This window comes from Muntiacus reevesi, chromosome 2 (genome assembly GCF_963930625.1).
Source record: "Muntiacus reevesi chromosome 2, mMunRee1.1, whole genome shotgun sequence".
NCBI classification, from domain to species: domain Eukaryota; kingdom Metazoa; phylum Chordata; class Mammalia; order Artiodactyla; family Cervidae; genus Muntiacus; species Muntiacus reevesi.
Genome location: NC_089250.1, coordinates 6,953,386 through 6,973,161, shown reverse-complemented (window position 1 = coordinate 6,973,161; position 19,776 = coordinate 6,953,386). Strand labels below are relative to the sequence as shown.

The window sequence follows — 19,776 nt, the reverse complement described above, 5'->3', positions numbered from 1 at the left end:
GAGACAGACATTTCATCCATCTAGAAAAGACTTTGAAGTTTCTCTCTAGTCACATTTCTGTTCTTTTCAGTCAGGGTTCTCGTTAAATCACGGGTAGTTCATTTTGATCAGTCTCTCAGTCACACATACATTTTTTTCCTACAGAAAGTCTCCACATTTATCCAAAAAAAAAAAAAAAAGAAAGAAAGAAAGAAAAAGCTGCGCTTAACCTCAGACCTGGACACAGAAATTTTAAATTCAGTTAATGAGGAGACATTGCTCTTTTGTCTTTATTAATTTATTTTGTTTAGTAATTAGTAAAATAATAACCAAGTACCCAGAGGCCAAGTTTAATTAATCTTGCTATCTTGCTGTCAAATTAATGACGAGATATCACTTCTTCTAATTCTTAAAACAAATATGCGGATAATTAAAAGCCCAAAGCTTGTTCCAGGGATGTTTAATGAAAGCAAAGCAATTAGGAGAACAGGCTTTGATAGCACCCAAGTCATCAAGTTATTATGCATGTCTTTAACAAGGCTCTTCACCATCCTTTGTGTTACTTAAACCTCATGCAAACCAGTGGAAAAGGTGAGTCTAACATTTTTAACAGGATTTATCAGAGAATCAAATAGGGTTTTGGTAAACTCTGCAGTTAAGCCTTCTGGAAGAAGAAAGGTACAAATCAGCTCTTGGTAAATCAATGCAAAAATATGGGTTATTTTTCTCATCCTTCTTTAGGAGCAGATTTGGGGACTAGGGTGATATAGATTAATCATCCTAATGGCTTCACTGAGAAACATCTCAACATCTCATTCTCCAATATCTGACTTCAAGTTAAGCTCGCTCGACTTAAACTGTCTGTTCTGTTGTCCTTATTCTGGTTCAGGCCAAAGTTTCTGTTTGTTGTTAAGGCTTCTCGGGGGGTCTCTCATTCTAGCATTCTTCCTTGAACTGTATGGCAGAGAAAGCTCTGTCCGCGGATGTGTAATCTCCGATGGAGGAGATACTTGCTGCTGGGATATGGCTCTTAGTCTGAGACTGCACTTCCCAGCTCCCATCACATCCATGTGACTACTCTTCACTGAAGGAATGGATGTGAAAGGGAAAAGTGTCATTTCTGGGCCAAGGCTGCTAAGAAGAAGATGGAGCTTCTCCCAGAGGCTGTAGCACAGAACCACCCCCAGGAAAATTTACCACACCAGCCAGTAACACCCACAACGGACGGCTGAATGTGTTACACCACTGATATGAGGGGGTTTGTTTGTTACAGATGTCAGCATTACTTCAGTTAACGTACATGCAGCTAGCAAAGCCCCACCAGGTTATTCTTTATACTTTAACAGTATAACTCCTGTATTGTTACTCTGCCACTTAACTTCCCCCAAAGCATGCGTGCACACGCGCACACACACACAAGGATATAAATATGAGCAAATGCAAAAATAAAAAAGAATCTTACTGACTTTCTATTGCCTAAGGAAGTCCAGACTTCTTACCCTGGCATTCAAAACCCTCCTTGACCTAACCTGCCTTGGTAATAATGGCTGGATGAGCCACTATTTCCCTATATATCTTCTAGGCTGCTTTTCCTTCCCCCCATGCCCTTAAACTGCACTCTCCTGACTTTAGGTCATATCACCCCATTTGCTGGAATGATCTCCTCTCACATTTTTGTTCATTGAAGACCAATCCATTTTTCAAAGAATAGCTCCAATATCATCTCCTCTGTGAATCCTTTGATGAATCCCTAGATTTGAAAGACATCTGATTCTAAACTTCAGTGGTACCATGCCATGCTTTTCTTCATTCATTTACTTACTCGGATATTTATCAAGTTCTTGTTTTATGTCCAGAAACACTGCGTGTGACTCTGGGGATACAAGAACAAGGCCTCCTTCAAAGGGTTCACAGTGCGCTCTGAAGAGCCACATCCATAATGATGGTGGAAGCGCAAAACAGTGTGTGTGCACACAGGAGAGAGTGAGGGAATGATAGTCACTCAATCGTGTCCCACTCTCTGCGACCCCAGGGACTGTAGCCTGCCAGGCTCCTTTGTCCAGGCAAGAATACTGGAGTGAGTAGCCATTTCCTTCTCCAGGGGATCGTCCCAACACAGGGATCAAACCTGGGTCTCCCGCATTGCAGGCAGACTTTTTACAGTCTGAGCCCCCAGAGAAGCCTACTACTAAGAGACATTTCTAAGTATAAAGACAGGTCAACTTAAAAAGTATCAGCAGATACATGCTTGACTTTATCTTATAATCTATCGACAATACATTAGAATATGTAATAGATCCATACACTTTTTCCAAAGGAATACCTGAGACAGAAGTAGCAATAAAGTTATACATGACAATCATCAATCAGATGAAATAATTTAGATGAAGCTTATCTCTCTTGAAGAGATGGGGACTGGGCAAGTGGTCAGGAAGGAAATATAATGTGCTTTTAACTTTGTATGAAAAATAATGTTCATTTTCATGTTGCTTTTTAACTGTGGTGTTGGAGAAGATTCTTGAGAGTCCCTTGGACTGCAGGGAGATCCAACCAGTCCATCCTAAAGGAGATCAGTCCTGAGTGTTCATTGGAAGGACTGATGTTGAAGCTGAAGCTCCAATACTTTGGCCACCTGATTTGAAGAGCTGACTCATTTGAAAAGACCCTGATGCTGGGAAAGTTTGAAGGCAGGAGAAGGGGTGACAGAGATGGTTGGATGGCATCGCTGACTCGATGGACATGAGTCTGGGTGAACTCCGGGAGTTGGTGATGGACAGGGAGGCCTGGCATGCTGCGGTTCATGGGGTCACAAAGGGTCAGACACAACTGAGCCACTGAACTAAAATGAACTGAATCATGTTGCTGAACATAGTTCTCTTTTGGCAAAATAAATCCTCTACTTCAAATTACTGTCTGAATGTTTTAAGAAAGGTTATGACTCTTTCTAAAAGATGTATATTTTGTCCTGTCATATTTCTGAGAGGGCCATTTTAATATCTAACTTTAACTTGGCTTTTCCAGAAAATAATTCTGTTCTGGTGTTTAAAGCTTAAGCTCTAACACTCCATAGTTGGTCAGACCAGACAAATGAGAAAAAAAATGCTTCATGCCATAAGTACTTTTATTTTTGACAGATCTATTTGTAGTTTATTCAGTAGATGTGGTTTTGTTTTACCTGCAGGAACCAAAAAAATGTGTCATCTTGTATGTCTAACTATAATATATTGAAACTCATTTCCAAAGGCTAATTTCCTCTCACTTTTTGTCTTAATTTGGATAGATTTTCTAGTCAATATCTTAAAACATATATGCTTTCTTCCATTTTAAAGAATATCAAAACAACAACAAAAATAGCAAAAAAAACTCCAAAAATAAAAATAAAGAGTTTCATGTGTTTCTTACTCTCTATGTCAAAAAAACATTTTATCTGACAGTACGACAGTACTGACAGTACGACTCCTCAGCCTGAATGAATAGTTTTTTTTATTTTACAAACCTGTAAAATCTCAGCTCTGCCACTTATAAGTCATTTGAATTTGGAGAAGTAACTTAAGCTCTCTGTGTCTGTTTTTTCATCTTTAAAATGGGGTTAATATCATCTGCCCTAGAGCATTATCATAGGGTTTAAATGACACCACAATAGAGGAGGCTGTTACACAGTAAATATTTAAGAAGTATTAGCCATTATTATCGGAAAAGGCAATGGCACCCCACTCCAGTACTCTTGCCTGGAAAATCCCATGGAACGGAGGAGCCTGGTAGGCTGCAGTCCATGGGGTCACTAAGAATTGGACATGACTGAGCGACTTCACTTTCACTTTTCACTTTCATGCAGTGGAGAAGGAAATGGCAGCCCACTCCAGTGTTCTTGCCTGGAGAATCCCAGGGACAGCGGAGCCTGGTGGGCTGCTGTCTATGGGGTTGCACAGAGTCGGACACGACTGAAGTGACTTAGCAGCAGCAGCAGCAGCCATTATTATGCAATACTGTGCAACCATTAAAAATAAAAATCTTATAGACTAATGAAATATCTTAGAATATGATATATTGCTTGAAATATATTGTTAGCTTAAGAAAACAGAAGACAAAGTATACATAGTGAAAAATTCCTAAATTAAAAATATGTATATATGAATATAAAAACACTGAAATGCCAGTAGGATGTGTGTGGAATATCAGTAGTTACCTCTGTACAGTGAGATTGTGGGTGTTTTCCCCTCATTTGTTCACCTCTATATTTTCAAAGTTTCCACTAATTTAACGTATTTATAATAAGAAAATAAGAATGGATTATTAAAGAAACTATCTCTGTCCCAGTATAAGAAATTTTTGATGACACCCAAAGATTCTGGGTTGGAAAGCCCCTGCATCATGTGATTGAACAATTTTCATAAACCAGATACTTCATTGCTGGAGAATTCTGTATCTTTGACTTGTGAGCAACTTTTGAACATGTGAGCATTGAACAGGACTTCAGCACACCTGACATTATGGTCAGAAACATGTAAGAAGTCTGTAGCTCGGTTTACATAATCTCCTAATCAGTGAATTTAAAGCAAAATAAACTCAAATGTACCACAGAAAAGTTAAACGTAAGTGGACTAGATGTGTAATGGATGTATTTAATGAACCTTGGGAATCACCAAAGCACTGTTTATCAAGGGGAATTTTTGTGTGGAAATGATTTTGATTTTTTTTTTTTTTTTACTAAATAAGATCAAAGAACAAGGAGTCTTTTCCAGGGTCTAGTAATAAAATTTTCTTTCTATGAGTTGCCCTAATTAGCCAGAAACGTTCAGGATTTTCTTTCTCTGGTAATTTTAAAGAAACACTATCCTATCCCATCCCACCCCCTCTGCTAATGGTGTGGCGCCTTGGCCAGGAGCCAGCTCATCCCACTTGAATAGTACTTCTCTGCTATTTTTTATTATAAGCCAAGTGACTGAACTGTTATAGTTGTGCCCCAAGAAATGAATTAATAACTCTTGCTGGCTTCAAATAAGAAGGAATGCCTGAGATATTGACACAGGCTGCCTTTTCTGAACATCGCATATTTAAGTTAATATGCCTGTCACGTGTGGGGGTGACACCACTGTTATCATCTGTAGGGTGTTTTCAAATGAACAGCCATTGAATTTGTTGGAATTAGAGACACAAATTAGAGTTTTTACAACATCCATTTTCTCTGTTGCCAGAAAGATTTGTTCTGAACAGTCTCCTGAATTTTAAGTATTTTAAGCAGGCCTTATTCCTCTTTCTCAAACATAAATTTACCAGTCCACAAAACTTTGGAAAAATTTAAGAAATGACAAGCAGAACACAGCCAAGAGGACACCACCCAAGAAATGTGTTTAGCCGAGGCTTCAGGATTCACAACTATTAAGGCCTGTGTAACGGAAGTCTGGGAGATGAAGGGGAGAGACATGCAGGATGACTACAGTTTGTGAAAAATTCTTCTCCTTCCCCTTCTTTTGAAAATAATCCACAGGCATCTGAGCAGAGTAGATCTTTAAAAGCAATTCTACTTAGCCTTTTCATTATTCTGTTTGGGGAAACAAAACAACTATAAAGCAAGCAAAAAACAAGCTGTAAGTAGGTGAAAATGAAAGAGAAACACATTTTGATCTGCCATGGCATAATTTAATAGGAAAAAATGTTCCTAAAAATATAGTGTGTCATTTATGGAATCAAATTCCAGCCTGAGAGCCAAAGTAGTTTATTCACTCATTTCTCATTTATTCACTCATTTGATGTGTTTTCAAAGACTTACCATGTACTCGGCACTTCATTAGGCACTGGGAATTCAGGGGCAAACAGGCAGTTCAAACCCTTGTCTTCAAGGATCTGGAGACAATGAATTAACACATCCCATACCTTCAAGTATAATAAGTACATGAGGAAAAGTTGGAACTTTAAATGCTTACCACTATCTGTATTGCCATTTGTTTTGGGAGCTGTATAGTTAGCATCTATTCTCCTGCCCCTTTAATTGGAATCATAGATCTGGTTCAGTGAAACCAAGAAAGCTCTTTGGAGACTGTGTTGATTTTCTATGGCTGCTGTAACAAATTACCACAAACTCAATGCCTTAAAACCACACACATTTATCTCACTGTTGCTGTAGATGAGAAGTCTAGGTGAGCTCGACTGGGCCCTCTGCATAGGGTCTGCAAACTTGAAATCAAAGCTGTGGTCCTTATGGAGGGCTCTAGGGAAGAATCTGCTTCCAGACTTGTTCAGATCATTGTCCAAATTCAGTTTCTTGTGTTTATATGACTGGCGGCCCCATATTCCTTGCTGGCTGTCCTCATTCCTTCTCCTGTCCAGGGGTCCCTTCCAGCAACAGGAAGTTGAGTCCTTCCCATGCCTAGAACCTCTGACTTCTCCTCTGCCACATCTCTCTGCCTTTCTCTTCTGCTCTGTGAGAAAACTCAGTGTTTAAGGGTTCAAATGATTACATTGAGCCCACCAGGTCCTTCAGGACAATCTCCTTACCTTAACGTTTGAAACCTTATTTACATCTGCAAAATTTGCTCTGCCATTGTAACATAACATTTTTTTAACATTCATGTAAAAAAAATTTTTAATAGACTTTAGCAATCTTGTTATTATGTTTTATCTTTTTAAAATTATTTGCGTCTTAGTTGCAATATGCGAACTGTTAGTTGCAGTGTGTGGGATCACGTTCCCCAGCCAGGGGTTGAACCAAGGCCCCCTGTGTTGGGAGCTCCAAGTTGAGTCTTAGTACTGGACCACCAGGGAAGCCCCATAACGTATTAATAGGTTCCAAGGATTAAGGCATGAACATCCTGGGGTAGGGGGTAGTGGGGGAAGCATTCAGACCCACCAAAGATAAATTTCAAACAGTGGCTTTCACTTAATTATGCCTAAAGAATCTGTGCTTAATAAGTATGGGCTGTTCTTCTATTTCCAGGACATTCACTTGGCCAGGAGATTATACGACATGGCTGCTCAAACAAGTCCAGACGCTCACATACCAGTGTTCTTGGCCCTCATGAAATTGCAAACTGTGCATTTGCTCCAAGATATCCTGTTTTTTAATGTAAGTTTGTCTCAAATAGGTCCCAAATCTCTGGAAACTCCAACGAGCAACTCTTGGGCAGAGGGATGAGGGGGAGATGATGTTCTGAATAAAGTGGGAGGCTTGGGTTTATTTTTGACAGAATGTCTCTTGCCTGCAGTTTACAAGGAGATGGAAATGGATGACATTGGACAACACCGTTGGACCATACTGGGATTTATTTGTGATTGGCCTAATTGTTGCTGTGCTGATCTTCTTGCTTAAAAATCGCTATGGGTAGGATCTGGACCATAGAAAAACCTGCTCACGGGATCCAGTCCACTTCAAGTTATCTTCACTAAATAAAAAACTTCCCCATCAGACTCAGGAGCTTGCTGCTGACTTCTTATACAGGCCTTGAGGGAAAATGGACAGGGACTGGGACCTGTCCTCTAAGAAACCACTTCAGACCTCCTGCTTAGCTGAGATGACTCCTTGTGGGGAGAGGTTTGTTGGAGACTCATCAGCTAAGATTCCCTTACAGACTTCTCGTCTTGGGGCGCTCTAGTCCCACGTGTTAGTCGCTCAGTCATGCCCAACTCTTTGCGACACCATGAACTGCAGCCCATCATGCTCCTCGGTCCATGGGATTTTCCAGGCAAGGATATTGGAGTGGCCTGCCATTTCCTTCTCCGGGCTCTAGTCCTGAGTTAGGGATAAAGACCACCCATTTTCATGTGGTTGTGACAACCTGTCCCCTTTCGAGAGGACAAATGGGTTTCTCGGCCCCTACAGACATACTGAACTTGGGAGAAGGGAGAGTTTGGGAAGGGCAAGAACACAGACCCTCAGAATTTGAGAAAGGCAAACATTACAAACAGATATTATCTTGAGGGAATGACCTGGTGAACCACAGTCTATCTCTGATGAGCCAAAATTCCTCATGGCAGTGCTATGCCCGGGGACTGACTCAGCCTCCTCACTGGGGTCCTTCTGTCTGAGCTTCCTTCGCAGTCGTGTACTGAACAGCTCCACCTGGGGCCTGTCCAGCATTGCATCCCTCTCTTCCAGTCCTCACTGGAACCCTTGGCACTCCCCTTCAGAGGACTCACAGTGGGTAATGGTACAAACCTCCAAGGACAGAAGGTAAAGGGCCCGGCTCTTGTCCCCCCTGATGGATGAGGCAGGGCTGGGGCCCGGGGCTGGGGCAGCGGGGAGGAGACAGGTGCAGGAGACCCACGACCGAAGTCAAGGGCCAGATTGAAATCTCACCCTCACTGAGCCTCAGTTTCCTGATCTGCAAAACGAAAAGATCGATCTTTTCATCTTTTTCCCTTGGGATAAAGCTACCCACTCCAGTATTCTGGCCTGGAGAAACCCATGGACTGTCCATGGGGTTGCCAAGAGTTGGACACGACCAAATGACTTTTTCATTTTTTCAAGATCTTAGAGAGCTGGTATAAAGATTAATGGGATAATGTATGTAAAGGAATTATCCCAGGGTCTGGCATCTAGAATGAATTTCCATAAATGGCAACTTTTAATATTCTCTAAAAGCTCATGGCAGATTGGCTGAAACATGGGGACAGTTGAGATGATAACAGTCAGTGTGATTTCGGTACCCAGAGGTTAGTTCTCCAGCCAAAATGCTGGGTGTTTAGGCAGGAAAAGATTGCACTTGACTACTTGAAAACCCAAACTAGGGACAGGAAGAGAGTTAACTGATAATGTCTATCATAATCAGAAAGGAGAGTGAAATGGATCTGGAACCAAACACCCTGTGTTTGAGGTCCAGCTTTGTCCCTTAGTAGCTCTGTGACTTTGGGCATAGTTTCTCCAAACCTCAATCATTCCTCCATCAAATGGGGTTAATTCCTACCTGACTGGAGATTTGTGAGATTTCAATAAGCCTAACTTCACAGATGGGGAAACAATGGAAACAATGGCTGACTTTATTTTTTGGGGCTCCAAAATCACTGCAGATGGTGACTGCAGCCATGAAATTAAAAGACCCTTACTCCTTGGGAGGAAAGTTATGACAAACCTAGGCAGCATATTAAAAAGCCGAGACATTACTTTGCCAACAAAGGTCCATCTAGTCAAGGCTATGGTTCTTCCAGTGGTCATGTATGGATGTGAGAGTTGGACTATAAAGAAAGCTGAGCACCAAAGAATTGATGCTTTTGAACTGTGGTGTTGGAGAAGACTCTTGAGAGTCCCTTTGACTGCAAAGAGATCCTACCAGCCCATCCTAAAGGAGATCAGTCCTGGGTGTTCATTGGAAGGACTGACACTGAAGCTGAAGCTCCAATACCTTGGCCACCTGATGCGAAGAACTGACTCATTTGAAAAGACCTTGATGCTAGGAAAAGATTGAGGGCAGGAAGAGAAGGGGATGACAGAGGATGAGATGGCATCACTGATGCAATGGACATGGGTTTGGGTGGACTCCGGGAGTTGGTGATGGACAAGGAGGCTTGGTGTGCTGCGGTTCATGGGGTTGCAAAGAGTCGGACAAGACTGAGTGACTGAACTGAACTGAACTTCACAGATGCTTTGTAAACACTGTATATCCACATGCCAGCCACAGTCTTTCTTTGGCTATTATCTATCCAGGCCTGTCTGAGGTCCAAGTATTTAGAATTTCCTGCACACAATCCTTGACTTACTAGAGAGTTCCATTTCCAAAGGAACAATAAAAGCCTAATTTACACATGTTAAAGGAAGGAGCAGGCAACATCCAAACCTCAGGTCAGGGCCTAATGCATACGCTGGCAGTGCAGTTCTATCTGACAGGTGTCTGGAATGCGACACATCAGATTGGGATAAATGCAGAGGGGAGTATAGAGTCGGTGAGCCCTGGCTCCAGGACCGGGTGAAGAGTGAGCTCCTTCGAGGTAAAGCCTGTGAGAACAGCTGCAGGTGGGGCAGAAAGGGAGACGGCGGTGTGCTGTGTCGAGGGGAGCACTGCCTGAAACCTAGGAGCGGGGCCAGGGTGAGCTCATCCCTTCTCTGTTTCAGCTCGTTGCTGCAAGTGAACACGAGCCAAAGGCTCTGAGAGCAAGCGTGGTTCAGGGTGTCTGACTCATTCAGACGTCTGTTTCTGGGCTTCTCCTCCCGAGCCGGGGCTGTAGCAGCTCCCTCGCCCACACCTGGGCGGCCCCGTGGTGACTGATCACCGGGCACCACACACTCTTTCACACAGAGCCTTCCCGCACGTGTCTCAGTCAGAGGACTTCTGGTAGCAGGAGAACAGCGGTGTCAGCTTCCCTGTGGTCCGCGGCCAGTCCAGCTGCGCGTGAGCCCAGAGAGGCCGCGGGGTGGGCCTTCTCGTCTCTGAGTACCCAGGGCTGCACCTACGGAAGGTCCTCAGCCAGCACTGGGTGACCAACTGGTCCACACCCGCCTTCCTCACCCCAGCCCGGGCCAGCTCGCCCCCTTCTCAGCACAAGCCTGTCACGAAGTGCACAGCAGCTGGCCCTTCAGTTCCCAGCTACAACACACGGGAGGTTGCAGTGGAGTTTACCTGTGATTCACACAGTTTTCTCACCTTAGGAAAGCTGATGCTCTATAACTTTTAAAACTCCCAAGGCTGAATTAAACAAAAACCTCTGCGGGTGGGAGCCAGGCAGCAGAGCCTAGGTCGAGGTCTACTGTAACCCACAACACGGAAGTGTGCTATAAACGATTCCATGTAAGGCGGTGACTCTGGGTTTCTCTAGACTCGGTTCTTGGATGCTGTGCAGGGGACATTCACAAATGCACCTCCGGCCGGTTGGGGGCGATGACTGGGCCTTGGCTCTGCTGGGGTTGCGTGAATGACCAGGCCTGCCTCAGGTGGGGGACAAGACTCTGGAACATCTTCGTTCCAAGCCTGTCTCTCCAGGGCCGGCTAGTGACCTCAGGCAAATGAGTCTACCTATGGGACTCAGTTTCCTCAACTGCAAACTAAGAAAGATTTCTCTAATGTCTTACAGCTCCAAAGTTTTATAATTCCAATCCAGACTCTCAGTATAACATTAAGATCTATATCAGAAAACGTCTTAAAATCTTTCCATGTATGGAAAGAATGATTTTTTTAGGTTGTTTTAGCTTTCTTTTTTTTTCCCTGAGACCTAATTAATTTCATTCAGCATTTGTGCATGTGTTTTGATATGGAAACATTATTTTGTGGTGTGTGCTTGTGTGAAATGATTTATCCAAATTTGTGTTTTATTAATTAGAAAATAATTTCTAGGTGAAGATAAAGTGCCTCTGAAAAAAGGAATATTCAATCTTCACCTAACAGAATATTAGAGCAAATCTCTTATATTTCAGGTTTGGATTTTGCCATAGACGCAAAACAGCTGTCTGAGGGTCTATGACATTCTTTTTTGAAAAAAGGAATAATGACTTTAAGCAGTATCTGTTTATTAATCAGTCTTTTTGTATGAGCAAGAGGAAATTTTATGTAAGACAAATGGTAAGCTAGCATCGTAATAGCAGTCAATAATTTGTTCTTGAAAGCTTCTCTAAAATTCATTCTGTCTGGGATAATAATAGCCAACATATCATGCTTATAATATGCCAGGCACTGTTCTAACTGAATGTGTTATTAACTCATTAGATCTTTACAACTACCTTTCCTGGAGGATAATGTATCATCTTCCCTCTTTTCCAGAAGAGGAAACTGGGGTCAAGTAACTTGTCGAAGGCCACACAGCCAGAACAACCAGGTCCAGAGTCTGTGCTTTTAATCCCCGCACTGGACTGCCGTGAGAAAGTTCATAAACAACTATTGCAAGTGACTGCATTCTCATGGCCGATCGTAAGTTTTCCTGCAACTATTCAAATTATTCAAAAAGCCTTCACAATGCCAGGAGTTGTGCTAGGCTGTATTTCCCCAAACATGTTCACAGTGTTGCAGGGTACCCCTTGATAAAGGGGTTAGTGGGTCATTAAGTCTGGAAGATGCCATAAAGTATAGCCTTCTGTGGCACTAGCGGTAAAGAACCTGCCAGCCAGTGCAGGAGACATAAGAGACCTGGGTTTGATCCCTGGCTTAGGCAGATCCCCTGGAGGGGGAAATGGCAACCCACTCCAGTATCCTTGCCTGGAGAATCCCAAGAACAGAGGAGCCTGGTGGGCTACTGTCCATAGCGTCACAAAGAGTTGGACATGACTGAAGTGACTTACCAGGCATGCACACATAGCCTCTTGTGGGAGATTCACAATGTGGGCATAGTAAAGACTCTGAAGCATCTTACAGGAAAAATACCCACTGAATCTTGTGTGACTCAGCTTTTCCAACCATATTTACCTCTGGAAACTCTTCCTCTTCCCCTTGTTCCAACCCTTATCTTCTTTTGTAGGACCTAGTAACACTGTAATTTGAGGGCTATTGCACTGCACATGTAAGTCATCTTACTAGCTTGGCTTTCCAAGCTTGGCACTTATTCTCTGCTGGGCATCATCATACAATCTAAGAATGGTGCATGTCAGCAGGTGAGTAACCAACACAAGATAAGCTGGTTAGTGATGGATTCGACAGGCAGGTCTGATTTCAGAATTCACGCTGATCACTCTCCTAGGCCCCCGGGTATCTAATGACAGCCAGACATCTTGCCTGAACCAGAGACTATCATCCCCAGTCATCCTGACGCGGGCCTTGCTGTGACCTCACATCAGGGTCTTATTTTCCAGCACCAAGCCCTTCCCTGTTCCCAGTTCACCTGGCCCCTGCAATCTGAATCCCCCTGCTCTGTGAGATACTCAGACACCACTGGACCCCAACCAAGGAGCTGATCCCTGAAGTTTGAAGCTGAACTTGCCTGGTGCCCCCGCTGTCTGTATTTGCAGGGTCCCGTTGCCTCTTGTGCTCATGGGGACCCCCTGTTGTCTGCCTGGCAGCGAGTCCATCTGGACCATCTCCGTGGCTGATGAGCCCTGATTATAGCAGTGCCACTGCTTAAAGGGTTGAACACTTAGCTGAAAGGGAGAAGTTGTAGACAAAGAACATCAAATAAAGGAACTCAGAGAAGTTCAGGATGGCCCAGGAGAAGAAGGCAGGATGAAGCTGAACTGGATGAAAGCGAGTTTAGAGTGGAAGGGCCCCGGAGAGTTTGAAGGGCAGGGGGTCCCAGAGGGGCGGATTCCAGTGCAGGGCTGGGCATGTGTTGGAGACGGAGGAGGTTCCAAGACGCTGGCTGACACATACTACACTTAAAAGGGGAGAAGAGATGTAGAGAAAAATGACTGGGACATCACACAGAAGGCTCCGACCTCCAAAAGAAGACAGTGTGATAAAATTAAATGCTTCGTCCCATACAAAACCAAAGTCACATTGGCTCGTCCATGCATGTGACCTTGGGGAAGTCATCACAGCCTCTCTGAACCTGTTTCCTCATCTGAAATATGGGGCAATAGTACTAGCATCTACCTGCCAGAGAGCTGAGGAAATGAAACAACTGAGCATGCTTATTAGAGCCTCAGCACATTGCCTGGCAGAGGCGTAAAACACTCCGGTTTAAAAGGAGGGCTCTGCCAACCCATGGCACCTTGGTATGGGTTAAATGAAGCTGTTTTTGTTGAGAAGTTAAGCTGGCTTCAGTTGAAATCCAAGTTAACGTTGAAAAGACAAGTCCCCAACCGTCAACATGAAGACTGAGAAACCGCAAGGGCGAGAGGGCGATCCTGACTCCTCCTGTCTTGGGCCCCAGGTCCTCAGACCAAGCTGAACGTTTCTGAGCTCACCCTGCTAGAGGGCTCACAGCCATCTTCCCACCGTAATGACGATGCCTCCTGCTCCCCTCAGGGACGGGAATCCTTATAGACTGGACTCTCAACCAATAGGAGGAAGGTGGAAAAAAATATTGTTTGAAGAATCCCCTCAGGGACTTAGGAGGCAGGCCTGTGGCCTCCCTTGAGATTGAGAGCCAGACCTTTATTCCACAGGTGAACATCCTGAGGTCAGAGATGCTGCTGGCCCACGTGTCAGGAACCAGAACACCAGGACCAAAGCCAGACCCCCGGCTTCCACTCCTTGCCCTTCCCTCCACTTCCTGTTTCTTGGCAAGGCTGTCAAGTCCTCCTCTGGAATTCTCCTCCTCCCCTCCTCCCACTCCCAGTCTCAGCACAGGTTCCTGACACTGGGGCCTGGAGCCACTCCTGATTCTTGTTCTGCAGGCCTGGCTCTGACTCAGCCAGCACTAGAGGTCCTAAGCACACGCACGAGACTCGACAAGAATTCCAGAGATGGGTCAGACTGCGTTCGGACTACACACAGTTTATCTTTGCCTGGTTTTGGCAAAGGCCAGCCAAGACCAAGACAGGATCGACTCTGACTTTTAGATTATCCTTAGCCATTTAGTTCTTTAGAAGAACTAAAGAGCCTCTTGATGAAAGTGAAAGAGGAGAGTGAAAAAGTTGGCTTAAAGCTCAACACTCAGAAAACTAAGATCATGGCATCCGGTTCCATCACTTCATGGCAAATAGATGGAGAAGCAGTGGAAACAGTGGCTGATTTTATTTTTGGGGGCTCCCAAATCACTGCAGATGGTGACTGCAGCCATGAAATTAAAAGACCCTTACTCCTTGGATGAAAATTTATGACCAACATAGCATATTAAAAAGCAGAGACATTACTTTGCCAACAAAGGTCCATATAGTCAAGGCTATGGTTTTTCCAGTGGTCATGTATGGATGTGAGAGTTGGACTATAAAGAAAGCTGAGCACCAAAGAATTGATGCTTTTGAACTGTGGTGTTGGAGAAGACTCTTGAGAGTCTCTTGGACTGCAAGGAGATCCAACCAGTCAACCCTAAAGGAAATCAGTCTTGAATATTCATTGAAAGGACTGATGTTGAAGCTGAAACTCCAATACTTTGGCCACCTGATGTGAAGAGCTGACTCATTTGAAAAGATCCTGATGCTGGGAAAGATTGAGGGCAGGAGGAGAAGGGGATGACAGAGGATGAGATGGTTGGATGGCATCATGGACTCAATGGACATGAGTTTGAGTAGACTCCGGGAGTTGGTGATAAACAGGGAGGCCTGGCGTGCTGCAGTCCATGGGGTCGCAGAGTCGGACACGACTGAGCGACTGAACTGAGCTGAACCATTTCCACAGAATTGTGCTCACCTGAGAGCCTATAACAAACCCACAGCATCAACAGCCCATCCTGATTACAAGCCGTGAGCAACTCAACAGCTGAGGCAGGAGGGACTGAGAAAACCATGGCTGCCGTCGCCTCACTGAACTCCCAAGGCCAGAGCCGCCTCACACTCTCTTGTTCATTATGGACTCACCCCATCAGGTTGCTAGAAAACTGATCCCAGGACAGTATTCCTAGGAAATAAAAGTTGAAGCCTACTAAATTTCCAACCTAAATTTGAAGCCCACTCACCTTGGGAGGTTAGTTCTACTTCCAGATACCATGGACTCAAACCTCAAGGTAAGCACATCTCAGGCCCAGGTTTCCCTGAGGACAAAGGTAACGTAGTTTATGCTGACTTTACACAATTTCAAATAAGCAGGCTATGTTCTATGGTTTAAGGAACATCATCGCACACCCTGGGCGTCTCCAAAGACAGCATATTAGTTACCCACCACTGCCTTAACGTATAACTCCACACACTGACAGTTATCTGTTTGTGAGGATGAGGAATTTGGGAGTGGCTTAGCTGGCTGGTTCTGAGTCTGCCATCAGGTGTCACCTGGGAGTCTGAATGGGGTGGAAGATGTCTTCCGAGTTGGCTCACTTGCTGGCAGATCTGAGTCCTCTCCAAGCGCGGTCGATGTCCCCATGAACGGCACTGGTCTCCCAGGGAAGGGATCTCAGACATGGCGAGGAGGAAGTGGGGCCTCTGACTGCCTCCTCAGAGGGACACACAGCACTGCCATACTCTATTTGTTGGAAGAGAATCCCTGAATTCAACCCAAACTCACAGGGAGGAGGATGATGCTCCACCTCCTGGAGGAAAGGGTATTGAAGAATCTGCAGGCAGATTTTAAAACCACACAGACACAAAGCACTATCCCCTATTTGTTAACAGCAGTACCTTCTGTTATCTTCAAACTAATTTTTTTAAAGCAGCAAGATAAACACCTGTCAAGTTTCCAGGCAGAGAATTAAAGTACACCAATTTGTGGAAGCTCAGTGGTAAAGAATCCACCTGCCAATGCAGGAGAAGTGGATTTGATCCCTGAATCGGGAAGATCCCCTGGAGAAGGAAATGGCAACTCACTCCAGTATCCTTGCCTGGAAAATCCCATGGACAGAAGGGCCTGGAGGGCTACAGTCCATGGGTCGCAGAGTTAGCTACACAATAACATTTGTGAAAAATAATCTGTTTATTAGCTTTCTAAACTAATAAACTTCACATTATTAACAACCACAACAACCACCCCACCTTGAGACCCCCTCTATTAAAAAAGTGCTCAAAACATTTCTTAGGCAAGAAGCTAAAATAATAATTTATGAAGGAATAAAATATAACTACTATGCCAACTATACTTTTCCCCAAATATCTTTTTTTTACATGTTCATTTCTTTCTTATGCAGAAGCCAACTGATGGTTAAATCGTTAATTTTATCCTTATTTAAGGGATAAATACTGAGTTATAAAAAATTATGTCTTCAGTATAATGTGAGTCACTCAGTCATGTCTGGCTCTTTGCAACCCCACAGACTGTAGCCCGCCAGGCTCCTGTCTATGGAATTCTCCAGGCAAGAATACTGGTGTGGGTAGCCATTCCCTTCTGCAGGGGGCCTTCCCACCCAGGGATTGGACTCAGGTCTCCCGCATTGCAGGCTGATTCTTTACCATCCAAGCCACCAGGTGTTTGTCTTCCGTAAGGGCCGTACTGTTAACTGTTTCCACCTAGTGGATAAACATGGTACTAAAAGGGTATGAAAAACAAAACTGGCTTCATAGCTACTTCATGAGATGCATCTTTCTGTAGTTATAACTTTTTACATTCATATAGACTTGAGGGTCTATAGGTAGCTTCCATCTCAACAAATTCTGCAGAAATCCTTTGTTTTCAAAATATTTTTTTTCTCATGTATGCTAGCCACTTCTGGAATTCTCTAGGCTAATAACCTGGTATACTGCTAAGAACCAAGAAATAATCCAGAAAGTCTCCCAGGAGCCAACAGGTGTCCCAGGTCCACACCCGAGAGCCCTGTGAGAGTGACAACTAAGTGCAGAGAAGAGTCGGGAGCCTGGCTCGTGGGCCTCAGCGGGGATTTGTTGAGGGAACCAATAAAGCCCATGCATTTTATTCCAAAGGGGAGTCCTTCTTGTAGAACCCCCTTCCTCTTTCCTACCTTAAACACTGTCCTCAAAACTTCCAATCTAAACTCTAATCTTACACATCAGAAAAGGCAAGAAAAACTGATCCAGCAAGTTCATTTCTGTCAGGCTACTGAGATCGACAGCAAGCAAGAAAAGTGCAGGGAAAGAGACAAACCACATTTTTCTTAGGGTCAGTTATAAAGACAAAAAGTTACAAAGTTATTAAGAAAAAAGTTGTAAAGAAATGCTTATGTTCCTGTACACTGTTTAAGAATGAAATGTATTTTGGAAATATGTCTGATAAGACATTTTTAAAAGTTTGTGACCTAAAAGGATGTACTTAATCATTTGGAAAACATAGCTCTTCAGAAAAATGTATTTTCTGAGGGTTCCAAACAATTAAACCTTAATAGATACTTCAAGCAGACATGAACTAAAAAACAATTTTACAGTGGTCACTCACATTAAACAGCAAGTGTCCTCAATTCGTTGTGTTAATTCCTCTTTATTTTTGTAGCTCATTTCTAAGATAACTCAAGGTAGATTCCTCCCCAGTCCCACCCCACCATCCACATATTCTCTGTTGGCATGAAATAAACGAAAGTTAATACCCTTGGCAAGAAACCTCAAAATTTACAGAAAGATTAAAAAGTGTAAGTACAAGCCTCCCTCCTTGGTTCTGCCCACTTTATGCACCTCTGACAGGTGTTCAAACACCAGGACAGGTGCAGACACACCTGGTTCCTCAGTCCCTGTCCTCAGCATGGACAGTTCTGCATGCATTCTTCAAAAACAAGTAATAATCATATAAACACATGTCATTTAGGAACAGACACTGTGGAATGTATCATTTCCTCAGGCATCTATTTACACTTTAATATGCAGGGGGGTTTCACTGTTCTCTTCTCCCTTCAAATCTGAAAATTGAACTTAAAAGAAAAAAAACAAGCTCAACAAACAAACCAACCAAAAAAAAAACAAACTTCCCCAAATTCTGCTTAGGTATTCTTTTCCTCTTATTAAAAAAAAAAAAAAGGCTATCAAGAATATCCTAACTTCTAATATCAATGAATGTCCCAACTAAAGAGAGCAAGAACAGTAATTTCTTTTTCTCCTACAAAATTCTGCTTTTAACTGTAACTCAGTCTATGAAAGGGCACATTATCCACATAGTTGTTTTTCTTAAATTTCTTTACAATATCGTAAAGTAATTAGCCTCCACTTTAAATAAATAAATTAATTTTTAAAAAAGGTCTGTTCTTAATCTCTGTGTATCTTCTGCTGTGTCACATATAGGGTCATCGTTACCATCTTTCTAAATTCCATATATATGCGTTAATATACTGTATTGCTATTTTTCTTTCTGACTTCACATAGTTTAATTTGACTCAAAATGGAGCTGAATAGCTACTGTGTGAGACCCAACGCTGGCTGAGGGAGGGCTTGGTGCTTACTGGTAGAGTGAGGGCAGGCGGGGGGACAGAGACACAGAGGCAAGCCCACTGTGTAATACCCCCACGGCTGAGGGGCGGTGGGCCGCGCCCCTGCATGAAAAGCACAGCAAACGACTTGGCGCCGACCGGTGACAACACGCCTGAAGTCACTCCTGGGTGCCTCCCAGCATCACCCCCCACCCTGCCCCGAGGCCTTGCAACCCCTTCTTCCGCCTGTTCTACACTGCTTCCAGATCATTTTGATCATGACAACGGGATGGTGGATTTACATTAGAATAGCAGTGCCAGAGGCCTGAAACGACAAAGTCAGACAGCCCTGTTCATCACTCTGCAGGTAACTGACATGTAATTTTGCCTTTGTAATCCTTGAAAATCCTCTAAAAAAAGGACTTAGTCAAGTTCCCCTCCTAACTAAGGTACAGTGTGAAACGAAGGGACTCTCACCCAAATGGTGGAGGTGAAAAGGGAACAAGATTAGAATTCTGATGGTTATAAAAAGGTGAGGAAGGATTCAAGAAGATGCTCTTCCAAAGTACAAAACTACTTAATAACTCTTAAGAGGTTCATCATCCTCTGTTCCTCTTTAAAGAGCAAGAAAGACAATATCACAAATAATTCTGGCTTAAGTATCTTAGATACTTAAGTTATAAAAGTATACAGTTTTATGCCAAAGAACCAGAAAACTAAAGAATCTACCAACTTGTCCTTCCCCTCATCCCCTCATCTCCATTGCTAATGTCTTCTTGAGGAAATAACAAAAGCTCAGATGGAGGAAAAAGTACAAAATGTTAGCATGAGTGGTGTTTTTCTATCAGGTCAAGCATTTACATACGGGAACATCTTTGGATTTTTCAAAGAAATAAATATCTTCTTGCTTTTAGGCTGATTCTGCAAACAAGTCTCTCAAATTACTAGATAACAATATCCATATTAAAATAGAAAACATGTGCAATTGAAATCACTACTAAATATAGATGGAGTATTAGGCGATTCTAATTATTAGAAAAGTCTGATGGTAAATAGCTTATATATTGCTTCTTGCTT

At 43.3% G+C, this 19,776-nt stretch overlaps 1 protein-coding gene across 3 annotated transcripts in view; it reads left to right on the top strand.

The window, feature by feature from the left end:
• Positions 1-9,313, top strand: part of SEL1L2 (SEL1L2 adaptor subunit of SYVN1 ubiquitin ligase) — a 55,492-nt gene extending 46,179 nt beyond the window's left edge. For 2 of the 3 annotated variants that reach the window (XM_065919541.1, XM_065919540.1), the window contains 2 exons: positions 6,914-7,042; positions 7,182-9,313. In XM_065919541.1, coding sequence (XP_065775613.1) covers positions 6,914-7,042; positions 7,182-7,301 — 249 coding nt within the window. In that variant the 3' untranslated portion in view covers positions 7,302-9,313. Of the gene's footprint in view, positions 1-6,913; positions 7,043-7,163 lie in introns of all 3 variants that reach the window. The other variant, XM_065919539.1, reaches the window with a different exon arrangement.
• Positions 9,314-19,776: the final 10,463 nt, after the last annotated feature.